Source organism: Mesoplodon mirus (genome assembly GCF_964341445.2).
Source record: "Mesoplodon mirus genome assembly, chromosome: 14".
Classification (NCBI taxonomy): domain Eukaryota; kingdom Metazoa; phylum Chordata; class Mammalia; order Artiodactyla; family Ziphiidae; genus Mesoplodon; species Mesoplodon mirus.
The window spans coordinates 43,233,966-43,252,878 of record NC_138990.1 but is presented as its reverse complement, the minus strand read 5'-3'; the positions used below and the strand labels follow the sequence as shown (position 1 = coordinate 43,252,878).

The 18,913-nt window shown below is 52.6% G+C and overlaps 1 protein-coding gene and 1 pseudogene across 2 annotated transcripts; both read right to left on the bottom strand.

Annotated features, from left to right (window-relative positions):
- Nucleotides 1-3,729: 3,729 nt before the first annotated feature.
- Nucleotides 3,730-12,206, bottom strand: LOC309815505 (sphingosine-1-phosphate transporter MFSD2B-like; the record flags this gene model as incomplete). Its single annotated transcript, XM_082642383.1, has 11 exons — nucleotides 3,730-4,325; nucleotides 5,138-5,308; nucleotides 5,697-5,840; nucleotides 6,201-6,310; nucleotides 6,519-6,599; nucleotides 6,910-6,993; nucleotides 7,423-7,544; nucleotides 7,894-7,984; nucleotides 9,838-9,968; nucleotides 10,058-10,136; nucleotides 12,192-12,206. 11 exons carry the CDS (start codon nucleotides 12,204-12,206, stop codon nucleotides 4,301-4,303), a joined length of 1,053 nt encoding a protein of 350 aa, XP_082498509.1. The 3' UTR covers nucleotides 3,730-4,300.
- A 2,452-nt stretch (nucleotides 12,207-14,658) lies between these two features.
- Nucleotides 14,659-18,837, bottom strand: LOC309815591 (serine/threonine-protein phosphatase 1 regulatory subunit 10-like; annotated as a pseudogene). The gene has a single exon. The product of its transcript is annotated as a serine/threonine-protein phosphatase 1 regulatory subunit 10-like (transcript).
- Nucleotides 18,838-18,913: the final 76 nt, after the last annotated feature.

Below are 18,913 nucleotides of genomic sequence, written 5' to 3'. Positions count from 1 at the left end.
GGACATGTGATGTTTTAACTGCCTGGAGGACACTTAGATGGGCATCTGATCTTTGATTCTGGGGACCTGAATGTCAGCAGAGAGCTCAGGGTTAGAAATAGAGTGGGATAGAGGTGGTGGTAATGAATGAAGTCACATGGCCCTGGGAAGCCCAAGATGACCACAGAGCATCAAAGGAAGATGAAGCAACGGAAAAGTCAGAAAATGTATGGTCAGAGATGGTGGAGGAGAACCGGGAGGGAGGTAAGGGAGCCAAGGAGGACAGGGTTTTGAAGAAGCATGGTCAGCATTATGGCTACCTGTGATTGAGGTTTCCTTGGTCAGTGTTACCCCACCTAATCATTAGACCTGTCCCAACACATAGGTAACAGTGTACACATTTCTTTCAAGAAATAAATGGAGGGACTTCCCTGGTGGTCCAGCGGTTAAGACTCCGTGCTCCCAACGCAGGGGGCCCGGGTTCGATCCCTGGTCAGGGAACTAGATCCCTCATGCTACAACTAAGAGTTCACATGCCTCAACTAAAGATCCCACCTGAGGCCCGTGAGCCATGGCCGCTGAGCCTGCGCGTCCGGAGCCTGTGCTCTGCAACGGGAGAGGCTACAACAGTGAGAGGCCCGCGTACTGCAAAAAATAAATAAATAAAAAAATAAAGATCCCACCTGCTGCAACTAAGACCTGGCGCAGCCAAATAAATATTTTTTTAAAAAATGGAGGCTCAGATTTGTTTTAAAAAGTTGACTAAAACCACTAAGAGAGGAAAGCAACATACAAACTCCATTCTCCCTTTCTCTGATGCTGGAGTGCGCCTGCCAGGCTGCACTGTCTCCTCAGTGGGGAGGCAGAGGCCAAGTTCAGTGGGTTAAGGAGGGAATGGTAGGGGCTTCCCTGGTGGCGCAGTGGTTAAGAACCCGCCTGCCATTGCAGGGGACACAGGTTCAAGCCCTGGTCCGGGAAGACCCCACATGCCACGGAGCAACAAAGCCCGTGCGCCACAACTACTGAGCCTGCGCTCTAGAGCCCATGAGCTACAACTACTGAGCCCGCCCGCCTAGAGCCCGTGCTCCACAACAAGAGAAGCCACCGCAATGAGAAGCCTGCGCATGGCAACCAGAGAAAGCTTCGCAGCAACGGAGACCCAACACAACGAAAAATAAAGATTAAAAAAATTTTTTTATTTAAAAAAATCACACGCAAAAAAAGGAGGGAATGGCAGGTGAAGGTCAGGAGACAGGAGACAGCGCTGTGGAGCTGGCTGGCGGGAGGAGAGTAAACATTATTTGAAGAGGAAGAGAAAGTGAAGGGAACAGGAAAGGCTGTTTTTGTTTGTTCGAGGACGAGGGCACCATGGACATTCACTTGTTCAGTTAGCAGACATTTATCCATGTTCAACGTTCACCTCTGGGCACTGAGGATGTAGCCCTCGTGACATTTCTGTTTTAACAGGCGTATCAAGCAGTAAACAAGAAAGCCGTTGATAACTATATAGTTGTATGTGGAGGTGGGTTCTACTGAGCACAAGCAAAGTGGGTGGAGTGTAGAGAGCTGGGGGTGGAGCAGGCGATTGTGGGGAAGCAGGAAAGGCCTCCCTGAGGAAGTGATACTTCAGGAGAGACCTGATCTTGTGACACCTTGAGGGACTGTTGATGGGATGCAGGGGTGAGGCTGAGACGGCCTTGAGCAAGTGGATGGCATGCTCTCCTGGATTTAAGTGGGGATGGAAAAGGTCATGGAGAGGGAAGGGGCAAGGGGAGATGTCTGCCTTTGCTGGCGATAGGCCCTGGGCTGGCCGTGGTGGTAAGGAGAGATCTTCCTCTGAAACAGGAGGACGGGCTCTGAGGAGGGTGGGTGTCAGGAGAGGGACGTGGATATGGGGGGAGCTCAGTGGGCAAATGTGAGCCGAAGGTCGAAGAGTAGGAATAATGGAATTACAGTGGAATCGAAGCATAGCGTCAGAGGCAGGGATGCTGGCGTTTGGTTTCAGAGGAGGAGTGGTCCTGTGATACCGAAGTCCTGGGTCAGCCAAACCTCCAAAAACTATTTTAAGCCCTGGCTAGCTCCACAAGCTTTGGAATCAGGCCAACTTGGGTACAAGACCGTTTCTACCACCAACTGATCTTAGGCAAGTTGCTGAATCTCTCTAAGCCTGTTTCCTCATCTGAAAATGAGAATCTTAGTACCTGCTTCATAGGGCTGCTATGAAGAAGAAATGGAATAATACCTTTTGGCCAGCCCATGATTACCTCCTGTCTCTGAGATCTAACCCCTAACCCCCAACCCCCAGAGGTGGCCCCCTGCAGCTGTCTTTGTACAGTGAAGCTCTGATCCTTGAGACTGCTTTCCTGGGAAATAGCATAGGTAACATAAAAGGTGGCACAAGCTTCTGATCCCACCTGCGTTGCCCAGGTTTCCAGAGCACAGCATAACATAACATGGTAGAAACTACCTGGTCTTCGGTCGTACCAGGTACTGTCCCCATAGGGCCAGTGATTTTCCAGTGTGAAGAAACTGTTCTGTATGTGTGCGTGTGTGTGAGTGTGCAGTGTGTGAGGTATGTGTGTGGTGTGTGCGCCTGTGCACGGGGGGGGGGGGCAGTGAGCAGAGCTTCCTGTCAGCCCCTTCCTGAACCGGTCAGGTGGACAAGGAAGAGACACCGAGCCCAGCTCTTTCTCTGGGGCCCTGTGACCTCAAGGATCAGGTGCCCATGTCAGTGTCACGGGGCCAGAAAGTTCAGGTATCAGACAGACTGGGTCACACTCTGCACTCTCTCTCTGAGGTCAGCTTCCTTCTTGTGCTATAGCATTTGTACAGGAAGCTGAACACTTTAAGCTCTGAGGGGCACATCCTGCCTGAGTGTGTCTGAGCTCTGGCCGTCTTAGACCTCGCACCTAATCTCACACCTAAGAGGCAGCCAGAGGTCTAAAGAGGAAGGGGGCCTAGCCCTGGGCAGTGGGCTCAGGAGGGGACTGAGCTGGGGGCTGGGAGAAATCTGGGGGCAGGTCTGCACCTCCTGGTCTCCCTTGAGGTATCTGGGCTTCTCTAGGAGGAGTTGCTGGGGCATCAGGGTCCCCACACGTTGCTCAACTCTTCCCCAGGCCCCAAACCCACATGAGCCACCTGGCCACTATCGAGTCTCAACTTTTTTCTCTTCCAAAAGAAGGAAGGAACCCACCTCCCACATGGCATCTCTGGTCTGAGGAAATGGAGACTCTGGGACATGTGGCTGATGGGCCACAGCCAGTTTCAGTGACATCAGGCACCCTCCCCTTCCCTCCTCGGGACAGGGCTTTCCCAGGAGGTGGGATGAGAAGGCTGGCCACAGGCAAATTTTACAGACTCAGTAGAAGATAAACCCTTTAATTTGTTTCTGAAAAAATAAATCTCAGTGGATCTTTCTTCCCTAAAGACATGGCCTCTAGAAAACGGTGGTTCCTGTGCTTTTATAAGATAAACTTTCAGGGGACTTCCCTGGCCGCCCAGTGGTTAAGACTCCGCACTTCCACTGCAGGGGGCACGGGTTCCATCCCCGGTCGGGGAACTAAGATCCCGCATGTGGTGAGGCACAGCCAGAAAAACAAAAAGATAAACTTTCAGAAAAATATTTCCACAAAAGTAACTTTTGTTCATAAAAATGCTGGATCTTCGGTGGCTCAATATCAGTCAGTGTCCGCTTCTAGAAACAGTGTCATCCACTTAGCTGTACAAAGGGAAAGAAACACCTCGTGCCCTGCTCAGTGTATCCCCACCACTGGCCCCATTCGCTCCCTCTGGGGTCTTCTGGCCTCGCTGCATCTGTCTCTCTCCTAATTGGACAGCCCAGCATGTCCGTCTGTCCCCACTCTGCCCACTCACGTGCTGTCAGCCTCTCTCAGACATCCAGTGGAACATCAGGGGAAACGAGTTCTGTGTGTCTGTCCTGTCAGGTAGCTTTGCCATCCAAGCAGGTTGGTGGGCCTGGTGCTCCCACAGGAAGTCTGCAGACCAGGCTGGTAGGGGCTTCCTTTTTCCAGGAATAGTTGCTACTGGTATGCTTTCCAGGTCACAGGTTGCCTGGAGCTGGGTAGTCAGGGGCACAGGCCTATCTGAGATGTCCTGCAGTCAACAGGCAAGACATGACAGGTGGGGGTCCTGGAGCCCAGGCCACTCCCTTCAGGAGAGTCACCGAAGACGCCATATCCCAGGGGAAAAGACAGGTCGTGTGTAAACTGGGAAGCAGGGGTGCCGAAGGGCTGAGAAGAAAGGGGGACTTGGAGTCCAGAAGATGCTGCTCCTGCCACTCCAGCTCACACGAGTCTCAAGTTCAAGCGAGGCTGTAGCTGGTCCTCCTGTCGGAAAGGGAAGAAGCCAAAGGGAAGGAGGACGTGGGTGGGGCCCCGTGGAAGTGTCAGTGGCTGCTCCTTGTCTCTCTAGCAGCTCCTCCCCTTCTCAACCCCGTGAATGAAGCTAAAACCCTGTTCTCCCGAGTCCCACCAAGCAGTTCCCCATCCACCTGTTATTCCCCGAGTGTAGCGCATGAGCTCAGTAAGATGGGCTGGAGTCCCAGGCCGTCCACAGCAAGCAGTGAGGGACCCATGACAAAGCCACTTCCTGCCTATCGTGCGTGGTCCTCTGTATCTACATGGACTCGTGTTTGTAAACGCATGAGCGTCGGCAAAAACGTGGACAAGGCTCGTGAACGTCTGCTGGACCAGACGTGTTGATACTGCAGCGCCTGCTTGGCCTCAGGCTCTGGGCTGAGCTCTTGGGACGCAAACATGAAGAAAACAGACCCAGCTTTCAAGGTCCCCCCAGTCCACTGCGAAAGCCAGACAGTGAGCAGATCACCCTCGGGCAGTGGGATGGGGGGTGGTGGTTCGCAGGGGGAAGAACAAGGTCAGAGAGAGCTGCTCGGTGCAGCCTGCGGCGGGGAGAGCGGGAGACGGCTCCCAGGCTGGAGGGTGGTGCCATCCACCGGGCCCGAGGCACAGCAGGAGCAGCGATTGGGGAAGAAGATAAATTCGGTTTGGGGCCCATTTAGACTGACTGCCATGCTTGTGGGACATCAGGTGGAGGTGACCAAATGAGAGCCGTGCACATCTGCATGCCTCCCGGGCGTTGGCAGCCCTCCTGTGTATACCCGTGTGCGAGAGGTGCCTACCTCCCAAGGGAGCGGGAGCTGTTCCGACGTGGCACCTTTGGAGTGGGGCCGACCAGGAAGATGCACAGACCGATGAGGATCATGCAGGTGGGCATGGCACCGATGAGGACTTCGAGGGTCACCACTACCTGTTCCGCCTGCTTGCAGGCTCCTGGCTCATACCCCGCAAAGCTGGGGAAACACCATCCCATGCATCCAGCTCAGAGCCTGGCTTCCTGACGGAGGGGTCCCAAATGCCCAACCACCACGCTATCCTGAAACTTGGATAGTTTCCTGGCCACATCAGCCCAACTATGGGGGACGGAGTGTGAGGGAACAAACAGACCAGGGAGGAGTTCAGAGAAAGCTGAGAATGTGGGAAGCAGAGGCTTCAGAGGGGGTACAGCCACCAAGAAGGGCCCCTCCCAGTCATGTGCACAGAGAAAGCTAGGGTGGAGGTTCCCACACACCCTCCGGACCCACGGGTGACCCCTGGCTGGCTAAGGTGGGGGACTCTGCCCTCTGCTTCCCACGCCGCTAGTCTTTTGCGCCTCTGGTACAGCCCAGCTCTGTGACTCACTCCAGGCTGAGAGTGGAGATGCCCAGGGCGCCTGCACCTGAAAGCTTGGTGAAGAAGACATAGGATGAATAGAAGATGGTCTCCAGCCCTGGGCCGTGCTGGTGCTGCAGCTGGAATTCATCCACCACATCTGGAAGCATGGACCTGGGGGAGGGGGCTGCAGAATTATCCCTTTTATCCTCCCCACAGCCACCAGCCCAGGAGCTCTCTGGGGACAGAGAGTGAGTCAGATTCACCCCTGGGTCCCCGCTGCCCAGGACCGGCCCACAGAGTCAGGCAATATTTCCCCAACACACAGCTGTCCACCATTCCTGCCGCCTGGCGCTCTTTCGGGAGGGCTCCACAGATGGCGCTGGCAGCCTCCATCTCCCGCAAGGCGGGGAGGGCCCCTCCCCAGCGCAGCCTGTGCACAAGGCCTGGGACAGCAGGTTGATGTGAAGGAGGAGGGATACCCAGTAGGAAGGACGTGAGGCTCCCACTCCCATTTCCCTTCACCCAGCCTACCAGGGTAGCAGCAAGGACACGGCAATGCTCACGCCAGATACAAAGGTCACGACGTATGCCACGGGTGCTGTGGGCACAGCAGCCAGCAGGATTGCAAATGGCACCATCCCCTAGGGAGACAGACACACTAGCTGCTCCCTCCACCTGCATCACCCCCCCTCAACGGCTCTTTGATGCACCCACTCACCGCTCTACTGATGACCCCCTGCGCCTGGTCCCCTGCTAGGCACTGAGCACTGCCGGTCCCCAGGAGGCTCAGGCTCCCAGGTCACTGCCCCCCCCCATATCCCTCCAGGCCTTGCTTCCTGCCTCACTCACAAAGATCCCGAAGGCCGACATCCTCTTCCCAAATCGCTGCAGAACCCACTCCCACATCGGGGTGCTCAGCACTGCCGAGACCTGTGAGCGGACAGAATCATCACAGCCCAGGACACGCCCCCTGCGCCTGTGCCTGTGCCAGGCCCTCAAAGCCCTGACATTTAGGAGGGACGCTCGACGTTGACCTTGCACCCTGGCTGGAAACAGTGGCTGTGAACTTTATGACCCTGGCCCCAATTCCACCCTCGGCTGAAATGCAGGTGACCAAGACCACAGCAGAGTCCAGAACACTGACCACCGGAAGTCCGGCCACGTGTGTCACGGCAAGGGTCACACATCCCCAACTCAGGCCCCCGAGCGCCCTTGCCTCTACCGCCCCAGGTCCCCTCACCAGGATGGTTATCACCAGGCTCTGCACATGGTCATGTAGCCGGGAGGCGTGTGCACAGAACAGGACCAGGTAGCCCTGCTCCACCTGAGGAGGTCGCCAGGAAGTGGGCGTGTATGGGAAATGGCAGAAACGTGGAAGTCAAGGGCAAGGCTAGGGTCTCAAGTCTGGCCTCCCCTTTGGGACCTCAAGCGTCCGGTTCCTACCGCCATCACGCAGTCCCCTCCCCAACGAAGGACGCTTATCCCTGACACAGGTATAAATGCCATTCCTAGTCCCCCTCCCCGGCACAGCTGAGAACCACCCGAGACAGCGTCAGCTTCCTGGTGTCTGGGCCCTGACCCTCCCCAGCCCCACAAGCTCTAGGCAGGTTTCTCTCCTCCCAGCACCAGCCTCGCCAGGCGCTTGCCAGCCACTGGTTTCTCTCTGGTGCCGTGGGGACGAGAGACACCTGAACCTACGCAGGGCCAGTATGGCCAGAGCCAAGCCAGTGGGGATCAGCCTGGCCAGAGGTACCTGAACGGCTGCCGAGATGAACAGGAAGGAGATGACCAGCTTCAGGTAGGGCGGGTGCCGGACTGTGAGCCGCAGCCCAGCCAGGAAGCTCAGGCCCTGGCCGGAGGCTCGGGCAGAGGCATCTGCAACACAGGAAGGGGACATCTTGGCTTGGTGGAGTTCAAAACCCAAACCCACGGGCTTCCCTGGTGGCGCAGTGGTTGAGAGTCCGCCTGCCGATGCAGGGGACACGGGTTCGTGCCCCGATCCGGGAGGATCCCACATGCCGCGGAGCGGCTGGGCCCGTGAGCCATGGCCGCTGAGCCTGCGCGTCCGGAGCCTGTGCTCCGCAACGGGAGAGGCCACAGCAGTGAGAGGCCCGCGTACCGGAAAAAAAACAAAAACAAAAAAAACAAAAAACCCAAACCCACGCCCAAGAGGAGCCCGGCCGCAGCTTCCTCTTCCCACACCCTGCCTGCACCCCGCACCTACCCGGTCGCTCCTTCACCCCCAGGCAGAGCAAACTACTGCACACGGGGTACGTCACAGCAACCACAGTGGCTGCAATGGAGTAGAGACGAGTCTGTGGGACAGGACAGGACCTCAGTGGGGGTGATGTCTCCAACCCACGGAGGTGGGGATACCCAGGGGCCGGGCAGGAGTACCTCCCAGTGGGAGCAGAGGGACCCTCAGCCCAAGCCCAAGGATGCGGGGTGCCCCTCCTCCCAACCAGCCCAGCAGGAGAGGGAGATCTAAGGGCCCAGAGTGGTCCTTCTGCTGACCCTCTGCCTCCTGCAGGCATCCATGCCACTGTGGGTCTAAGCCCCCTTCGCCTCTCTCTCTCTCTTTTTTTAAGCAAACGTTCATTGGGGCTGACTTCTGCGTGCTAGACCCTGTGGTTACGGTGATGAATAAGTGATCCTGTGCATCCACAACAAGGGGCTTGGAGTGGGTGGGGAGACAGATCCAGGAGCAGACAGTGTGATGCATGATGACGCAGATAAATGTCAAAACCAGAACGGTGCTACCTAGCATGCAGAGGAAGACACATATGTAATAAAATACATTCAAGGCATGCATGGGAGTAACAGCCACCCAATTCAGGACAGGGGTTGCCTTTGGTGGGTGAGGAAAGAGGGAGATGGGCAGGGCTTCACCAGTGTGGAACCAGCACAGTTGCACAGGGTCCCACATTCAGAAGGCACTGCACTTGGGAGTTAATGCTCTGCTGTCTTGAAATTCGTGATGATTTTATCTATGAATTTGTGTTTCGTAAGTGAAGTCGATGGAACAACAGAGCTGGAACTACCAAGAGGCACCTGAATGCTTCTCGCCTTGGCTCACACGAGGCTCCGCCTCCCGGGAGGGGTTCTCAGCCTCCTGCTCCCTACTTCTTGGCATCCCAGGCCCTGCCCAGCTCCTGCTCTCCAACCCAAGGCCACTGCCACCCTCTGTTCCACCCTCACCCAGACAGTGACCCAGTAGCTTTGGGGAGGGCACTTGTAGAGGCCTCAGTGGGGCCTAGGCATGGAAGAGGGGAGGGTGAATCTGCAGGTCGCAATCCCTCTGATCCCAGGCTCATAGCACCATGATGGGGTTTGAGGGCAGCTGGGCAGAGTCTCTCCCCGACCCTGACTCAGGCAATCCCTAGACTGGGGCCGTGGGCCACGGGAAGGGGAGACTGACTTCCCCGCTCTCTCTGGGGCTCTACAGCTCCACTTTGCACTGTGCTCAGGCACATTCTGTAGCTGGGCTACAGGTGGGTCTGGGGATGGGGGGTACACAAGGACTTCATTGTAATGTTTTCTTACGGGTGGTGAACCATGGGTGTTGGTGGTATTATTCTCATACCATTAATTCCCAAATGTCGGTGGAGGTGAGTGATGTCATTTGCTTAAGGAGAAAGGGCTGGGGGGTGGATAGAAGATGAACTTGATGGATAAATAGAGGCACGTCCCCTAACTGCTGAAAAGGGACCTGCTTTGAGGAGACACGAAGGGGTACTAGCCCTTTCACACCGGGGGTGGGGTTGGCGTTGGCAGTCACCCGTTCAGGGATGGGTAGGACTGGTCATAGGTCAGGTTTTGCCCAGGGCTCTGCCAGGACACCAAACCGTTCTGCTGTCTCTCTCCCCTGTCCCTGCCTGTGGCCCTTCCCCACCGCATCCCTTCTCTGGGGTCCGCCTCCTCCCCTCCAGATGGCCTGCTGATCTGTTGTCTGACTCCATGTTTAGAAGGCACCCAGCAGAAGCAGAGTTAGCAGGGAGGACGGAGGGCCTGGGCTCAGCTACAGGAGCAGGGAAGGAACGAGAGGGCATAGTGTGCAGAGCTGAGCCCCCAAACCACCATGAAGAGACCTGGGGGAGAAACGGCCCTGGAAGAAACAAGTGACCCCGAAGCGGGGGTCCCAGTGGGTCTGGGTAGCCTGGGCACTCACCGCGTTGGGGGAGATGGACACTTGTCCTGGGAGCGCAGTCTGCTTGCACCTGTGGGACCCGTGGGCACCAGACACGATGAGTCCATGGACAGTGGCTCCCATCAGCGTCCCTGCCATCTCCAAGGTCATCCCTGGGACACAGCGTGGAGCAAGGTGACAGCTCGTGGGGCCAGGGGCAGAGCCATCCCACCCCACGCACCCCACGCCTGCCTGCACTCACGGTACACGGTGGCCGAGTCCCGCTCCCTGGGGCTGGGGGTCAAGAGCATGGTCAGTGCCGTGTAGGGCACCTGGAAGAACTGAGGCACCGGGCAGAGCTTAGGATGGCGCCTGCCACCAGACTGCCAACCCAGGCCAGCAGCTTATTGCTTATTGCTTATTGCTTTTTGGCCTTTTCAGTGGACAGAGCCACTATGTATTTTCTTAAGAGAAATGATAACGTTCGTAATGATGTTTCCGATTTAAAATATAGGATGACAGGATTTTTGCTTGGCTTCTTTGATTTTTATATTTCTATCTCTGTACTCTTACTCTGAAAAAAAATCTTGGTTTTCAGGGACAGATCATAATTACTTCTTTGCTTTATCTCCGGGTCTCTCAACTTCAACACTATTAACATTTTGGGCAATACTTTCTTGTGGGGGCTGTCTTGTGCCTTGTAGGATTTTCAGCAGCATCCCTAACCTCATCTACTAGATACCAGTAGCACCCTCCACCCCCGTTGTTGTGACAGCCCAAATATGCCTCCGGCCATTGCCACATATCTTCTTAGGGGCACTGTTGCCTCCTGGTTGAGACCCACTGCTTTATCTTTATACCATACTTTTCATATAAACAATACTAATATATTATTGCTAATAATATGACTACTAGAAACTTCATTTCTCCTCTTTGGGTTCATCCCACTAGGATATATGGTAAAATTACCATGTTTTAAATTTACTTGAAATAATTCCTCTCTGTCAGTTCAGTTAATTCGTTTCAGTTTTACTTTCAGTTTTTAGGGATTGCTTTTTTAAAATTTACCTTTGTTTTATATGTGCATAAAATATTTACATGGGTCCAAAGTTGATCTAAAAATCAAGATACATTCAGAGAAATCCAGTTTCTGCCCTTACTCCCTTCACCCAGTGCACTCTCTCCCACTTTATAAGTAACCTTATTATTTATTTTTTGGTTTACTTTTTCATTTTTCCCTAATGTAAACAAATATACGTATATTCATGTTCACCTCTTTCTTAGATAAACAGTACCATATCATACATATTTTTCTCCATTTTGCTTTTTTCACTTAACAGTACATCCCACTGTGTGGATTTACCATAGTTTATTCAAGAAGTCCCTATTAATGGACAAGTTGAGGTTTTTTACAGGCTTTGCTGTTACAATCAACGCTGTAAATAATACTACAGCGAATAGTCTAGTGTATTCACCTTTTTATATTTTTGGTAAAGTATCATTGGGATGGATTTTTAGATAATGGGATTTCTAGATATACGTGTCAAAGAAAAAACAGAGCTGGACAGTAGTCAAAGCAGAAACTATTGTGATAGGGGAAAAGAGACCTCAGTGTGGAACTGGACTCGATTCTGAATATAACACGGACAGGGGCTTCCCTGGTGGTGCAGTGGTTAAGAATCCGCCTGTCAGTGCAGAGGACACGGGTTCGAGCCCGGGTCCGGGAAGATCCCACATGCCACGGAGCAGCTAAGCCCGTGCGCCACAACTACTGAGCCTGCGTTCTAGAGCCTGCAATCCACAACTACTGAAGCCCACGTGCCACAACTACTGAAGCCTGTGCGCCTAGAGCCTGTGCTCCACAAGAAGAGAAACCACCACAATGAGAAGCCCGCGCACCGCAACGAAGAGTAGCCCCCGCTCGCCGCAACTAGAGAAAGCCCACGCACAGCAATGAAGACCCAATGCAGCCAAAAAATAAATAAATAAATAAAATAATTTTTTTAAAAGATGGACAACTGGGGATTTATAGTCAAAGAGCAAGGTATGGGTCAGTGGATGGAAAATTACTGAGAGATACCTCAAAGGTAAGGTGGGATTCTTGCTAAACTGAACTACAAGATTCTTGCTGAAGGCAGGCCAGGGTGATCAGTATCGTGGCGGGGTTGTGGGGGGAGTGCAGAGTGAGGAATTTGATCAGGTATCAAGGGTGGAGGGATTCTGGGTAAAGCTGCTTAACAGGATTCTTGCTAAAATTGGGCTCTACAGGAACAGAAATGGAAGCCCAAGGTCATGCCTCCTTGAGAAGGTGCCTCAGAGGAGCCTAACTACAGTTTGGTCAAGGAGAGATTCTTTGTCATATGCATAGGTGACTAGATAATGCCACATCCCCTTACCCGGATATGTGCCATTTTGCATTCCCACCAAAAATGGTTGAGGCTGTTTCCCCACACTCTCAGCAACAAAATGTGTTGCAAGACTTGTAAGTTTTTGCCAGTCTGATCGGTGAGAAATGGTATCATGATATAGTTTCAATTGCATTTATTTCATTATAAGTGAGACTGACATCTTTTCACATATTTTAGGGCCATTTGCTTCTCTCTTTCTGAGACGCCTCTGTTCATGTTTGTTGCCTTTTGATTGTTGGCCTTTTTCTTCTCTGTATCAGTTCTTTATATATTAACCTTTTAGTTGTAATGCCAGTTCCCTTTGTTTATTTGTTTGTTTTTGTTTGTCATCTGTGTTTTTACTTTGTAGAAATTTAAAAAAGTTTTTTTATTCTTACATAGTTAAATGTATCAGTCTTTTCCCTTATTGCTTCTGGATTTGAGTTATAGGAAAGTTGTCTTCTCTTCCAGGTTATAAGGGAACTTTACCATGTTCTCTTTAATAATTAAAACGTTTGCCTTTTTTAAGGTTTTTTTTATTGTGGTAAAATACCTACATATATAACATAAAATTTTCCATCTTAACCAATTTTAAGTGTACAATTCAGCAGCATTAATAATATTCACAGTGGTGTGTAACCATTAACCACTGTCCATTTCCAAGACTTCTTCATGGTCCCTAACAGAAACTCTGTGCCCGTTATGCAGTAATTCTACATTCCTCTCTTCTCCCAGTCCCTTAATGTATCAAAACTTCATTCCTTTCTTTCTTTTTTTTTTTTTTTTGTGGTACGCGGGCCTCTCACTGTTGTGGCTTCTCCCGGACCGGGGCACGACCCCGTGTCCCCTGCATTGGCAGGCGGACTCTCAACCACTGTGCCACCAGGGAAGCCCTCATTCCTTTTTACGGCTAATTAATATTCCGTTGTACGTATATACCACATTTTGTTCAGACATTCATCTGTTGATGGACATCTGGATTATTTCCACCTCTTGGCTATTGTGAGTAATGCCTCAACCACCAAATCCTTTTCTACAGCAGCTGTACTGTTTTACATTTCCACCAGCAATATTCTGGTGTTCTAATTTCTCCACATCCCTGTCAACACTTATTATTTTTGTTTTTTTTAAATAATAGCTATTCTGATGTGTATAAAGTGGTATCTCATTGGGACTAGTGATGTTGAGCATCTTTTTCATGTGCTTATTGTCTACTCATATTTCTTCTTTGGAGAAATGTCTGTTCACATCCTTTGCCCAGTTTTGAATTGGTTTGTTTTCCCTGCTGTTTTTGAGTTGTATTTTTCTTGATTCATCATTTGCTTGATAGTTGTAAACCTTTGACTACTTTCCAGAGTTCTAACTTGGTTCTAATAGTTTCTGCTTGTTTTTCAATGTCTCTGTGGGGACAGGAGCTTGGAGCTGCCTATTCTTTCATTTTGCTGACATCACCCTCAGGTTCAATTTTTAAATTTTAGATCTTGGATATATCTGGAATTTATCTTGGTAGTGGTGATTCCATATGACTGTTGAATTTATTTAAAAGTCCATCTTTTCCTGATTTTTTAAGATCTAATAGTATGGACTCCTCATGGGTTTTTGTTGTATTCAATGAGCTATAATCCATTAGTATCATTATTTACTTTGATGTTCCATTTCCCAGACTTGTCCAGTGGGAACCCCTTCAGGTGGCTTCAGTGTCCTTTTGATATGTCTTCATCATTCACTGAACACCATCTTACCTTCTGGTGCAAGATATTTCGGGCTCATTTGTTCTTTCTCTGTCCAACCCTGGAATCAGTCTTTTCTCTAAGGAGCCATAATTCCTTTTCTTGGAAAATTTTAGTTAGAAGCCAAGATGTAGGCTTTTGGTATGCTTATTGCTTCTAGTCTGTCATTGCTTCCAGGACCTCTCAAAGGGCAGATGGGGGCTTCCCTGGTGGCGCAGTGGTTGAGAGTCCACGTGCCGATGCAGGGGACACGGGTTCGCGCCCAGGTCCGGGAAGATCCCACATGCCGTGGAGCGGCTGGGCCCATGAGCCATGGCCGCTGAGCCTGCGCGTCCGGAGCCTGTGCTCCGTAACAGGAGAGGCCACAACAGTGAGAGGCCCACGTACCGCAAAAAAAAAAAAAAAAAAAAAAGGGCAGATGGCTTGGGCTCTTTTAAACATCGATTTGTTTCCTTATTTCTTGTATTATTTTTGTTGTAAGGGCAAAAGAGTATTGCAGAAAGTTTGGGAAAGAGAGAAAATAATCCACAATTTTTTATCCCCCCCCCCGAACAATAACTATTTTCACTCTGGCTTCTCTCCATTTTTTAAAAAACTGATTAATTTATTTTTGGCTGCGTTGGGTCTTTGTTGCTGTGCGTGGGCTTTTTCTAGTTGCAGCGAGTGAGGACTACTCTTAGTTGTGGTGCGTGGGCTTCTCATTGAGGTGGCTCCTCTTGTTTTTTTTAAATACTTCTCTTTCCACTGTTTCTTATTAATGTACAAAATATACAAAACCAAAAGAAAAAAGAAAATACTCATCCTCAAATCCATTGTGGCTCTAACCCAAGACCCTGCACAAAACCCAACCAATCCACTGTTTTCATAGAAAACAACCGATGCTGAGACAGGTGAAGGAGAGGGCTGGGAGAGCGCAGGTCATCTTATCGAATCCACCCAGGAAGGCACCTGGTGGGGATTCAGAGGTGGCTGACAGGTCAAGGGAGCTGGAGGCCTCACACCCACAAGGTTCCAGATGGGGGCCAGGAGCGCGCTAACTCCCAGAGGCAGTGCATGTAGTGTGACTGGCATGCCCAGCACACCGGGCTTCAGTTGAAAAGCTGGTCTCACTGAAGTGTTTTAATTTCCAGAATGAGCTGCAGGCAAGGGTGGACCACCACCAGTGGCCTCACCTATGCCAGCTAAAACTTTTCACCGGATGCCGATGTGAATTTGCCATCATTGAACCTAGCATACCCATGATGCAAACCTGGGTGTTCACGGAAGATTGCAACGTCTTACTTGAGAAAGGACTCAATGTAAAGCCTGTGTCAGGGGAGGAGTGGGGATGATGTATTCCAGAACTCAAATCCAGCCTGATTGAGTCCTGTCAGTGCAGTGGGATACACAATACCCCTTTTACCATCTCCCCACCCCATGAGGAAGCATGAATTTGGCGGGGATGATTTCATAAGTGCAGCTGATCCCGTGTCAGAGTTCTGTGTGCATGTGGAGGACCCACAAGAGGAGAGTAGAGGTGTTCTCCAGGATAACCAGCTTCATTTAGGTTCTCAGGCATAAAGGGTAATACCGGAGAGGCGCTTGGCATAAAGGGCAAATCTCCTCAAAAAGTGAAGCCAACCGGGTCTCCTCTTCAGCAGTCCAGGGTACAGAATGTGTCCAGTCTCTCTCCTCCCCATACTGGAGGAAAATATGTACATCAATGCACACCAGTGATCAGAAAACCTCCAGGAACCCAGGCAGGTGGGCACTGAGGGGGCCGGCTCCTCATCAGCTGGGGAAAGGGGAAAATGGGCCTCACAGAAGCCATAAAAGGGTGGAAGGAGCAAGGCTGCAGTTCACAGGAGTGTGGGCAGGGCGGGCAGGTGGTCCCTAGGGCAGGGGGGGCCCATGGACACCCGGGTGGTAGAAGGCACAGTTGTTCTCATAGCGGCAGTTACCCTCTTCATGAAATGTCGACAAACAGGGCGATTTGACATGTCTCCTCCATGGCTGTGGCCTCCATCATGCCCTCGGTGGCCCCCTCCGCCATGCCCAGCGCCATCATGGCCACGGTGCTCATGAGGGGGTGGCCCTCGGTGGTCGTGGCCTCGGTGACCAGGGCCATCATGAGGCCAGTGGCCATGGGGCCCCCCATGTCCAGGGCCTTCATGGGGCCAATGTCCACCACCAGCACCCATTCCTCCACCAGGGCCTTCATGAGGACGATGGCCACTGCCACCACCCATGCCACCGCCACCAGGGCCTTCGTGGGGGCGATGCCCACCGCCCATGCCACTGCCAGGGCCTTCATGGGGACGATGTCCGCTGCCACTGCTCATGCCGCCACCAGGGCCTTCATGGGGACGATGCCCGCCACCTCCGACCATGCCCCCACCAGGGCCCCCTCGTCCATTTGGAGGTCCTCCTCCAGAGCGACCTCCTCTGGCCCCTCGGAATGGAGGAGGAGGTGGTCCACTCCCGCCTCGGCCACCACGGCCTCTATGGTATGGCACCGGACCTCGTCCCCCACGCATTGGGCCACCCCACATGGGGTCACCTGGGCCATCCCAGAAGGGATCACCCCCCCAGGGAGGGGGTGGGGGACCCAGGAGATGTGGACCCACTGGCCCACCAGGACCCCCAGGGCCCCCATGGGGACCTGGCATAGGTCCGCCAGGCCCAGGGGGGAAGTGCTGCATGCCCTTGGGGCCCCCAGGGCCTCCCGGTGGGAAACCATTGGCTATGGGACCAGGGCCTAAGAGTCCATGAGGCACCGGCATCTCCTTGATCTTGTCTGAATAGTCTGGTTGCTTCAGCAGTTCCTCTGAGGGATGACTGTTAGGGCTACCCATGATGAAGGTGAGGATCTCCTGCACATTGATGCCTCCTCCTCCAGGACCCTGGGGGCTCTTCCCGGCACCCATGCTTCTCATAAGATTGGCCAGAACAGGAGGCAACTTGGAACCGCCCGCCCCATCGGGTGAGCCGCCGGTTCCCCCAGGCTCCAGGGTCTCAACATATGGGGTCTCATCCATGGAACATTCCTCATCTAGGGGGATGAGTTTGGGGAGGATAGGCTCATAGGGCTCAGGATCAGGCTCGTGAGGACTTTCCTTGCTCAGGAAGAGCTCCTGAAGGATCCCCTTCTCCCGCTCAGCCTGGATGTACCGCTCCTGGCTGTTGCTTCCAGGGGTGACAAGAGGCGAGGGCAGCACCAGGGGCCGGGGGCACACCCAGGGCACCTTCTCCTCCATGTTGTCGTGGCTCAGACGCCGGGCCGTCTCAAACTCGCGTCGGTCTGACAGTATCTCTCGCTTAGCTGCCTCGCCAAAGTCCTTGATCTTATTCACATTCACTCGTTCAGTTGCATCCAGTTCAAAATAGAAATGCTCGCCCAGTTTGCCCTCCTCAGGCCAGGTCACAGCTTTCCTCTTCCTGCCTTTCCGGGTCAGCTGGCTAGGATATCCGGGACTCTCCACTGGCTTTGCATCCAGAGCTCCTGGCTCCAAAGAGGCAGTATCCATGAGCTCTGGGACTTCAACAGGGGGAACTGGGGTCCCTGGACGTTCTGTGTCCATAGCCTCAGAAGGAGGTGCTGGCTCTGGGGAAGAAGGTTTGGCTGTGCTCGGTTCTGTGCTCGTTTTCCCTTCAAATGGGCTTGGCTTGGCAGCTGAGGCTGACAGCACCTCCTTCTTCTTCTTAATTTTGATGCCTGGAACAGGGGCTGAACTGAGCGCATACAGAAAGCCCAGGCCCTCCACAGGCTGTGGCGGGATGATCTTCACTTTGATCTCTTTGGTGGCATTGGGTGTTGTGTTGAGTGGCTTGTATTTCTTCTCTGCACGGGGCACAGCAACTCCTGCGGCAGCTGTGGAACTCTGACGCTTGAGGGGGATGGGTTTAAGGTTGTACTTGTCAGAAACCACCACTGCACTGGCATTCTTCTTCACAGGCCCCAAAGACGGGGTCTCCAGCTCTAGTCCGGTAGAGCGGAACTTGGCGTGACTGGGCGCCGTGGTTCGGAGGGACTTGGGCTTCTCCCTCTTCTTCTCCGGGGCCTCCTCGGCCCGAGTCTCAGCCTTCACCTCAGTCAACGGTCGCTCACGAGGGGTGGTTCGACTCTTTCCCTCTTCTTTCCGTTTCTTCTTAGCTTTCTCAGCAGGCCGGGTACTGCTCTGGGAGCGGATCACTGCCATCCAGTCGCTGACAAGGACTGAGGCCAGTTTCCGGAGCTCTTCATTCTCACTTGACTTGCTCAGCTGCTTCACCAGTTTGGCTGTGTTGTTCTGCTTGAGATGGTCAACAGTGAGTGGTAGGTGCTGCAGGGTCAGGAGAATTTGCTGCAGGAGGGGAATGTTGTTGGTTGTCTTTGAATATGTCAGCCAATTGTTAAGAAGCTTGTAACCACCACCATCAATAAACTTGACCAATATTTCTGGTGAACGGGTCTGCAGGAGAATGTTCAAGTAAGTGCATCGGCTCACCATCTTTCGTGCTGCCTTCATCAGACTGAAGATCTTCGAAATCCCATCCACACTCTTGACTTCCCCATCTCGGTTAAGGAAGCTATCCAGGCCCTTGAGAAGCTCTTTGGGGTCTATGGGACCCGAACCCATGATCGAGGTTTTTACCCACCTCGGGCTCACGGGGCGAGGGGGTTAAAATTTTGGAGAAAAAAAATAAAACAACCAACGAGGACCCAAAACTCAATTATTTGGGGGGCCTCATTGGATCAAAAAGTCTCCTTAAAAAAAATAAAGGCCAACTCAGTATTCATTCCCCCCCCCACCCAACTCCATGTAGGGAGGGGGGGGGTCTTAGAAAAAAAGTTCTGAGTGGATTAAAAAAAGGAAACGCTGGATGAGTGAATTTGGGTGGGTTTGGGAAGGGAGGGTGGTTGATTATTCTTGAAGTTATGTGGTGACGGTCCTTCGGCCACAGATTTCAAGTCCCAGGCAGCGTGGGCTGGTGGGGGTGGGCAAGAGAGGTGGGAAGGGCCGGAAGACACAAGTGGTTGCG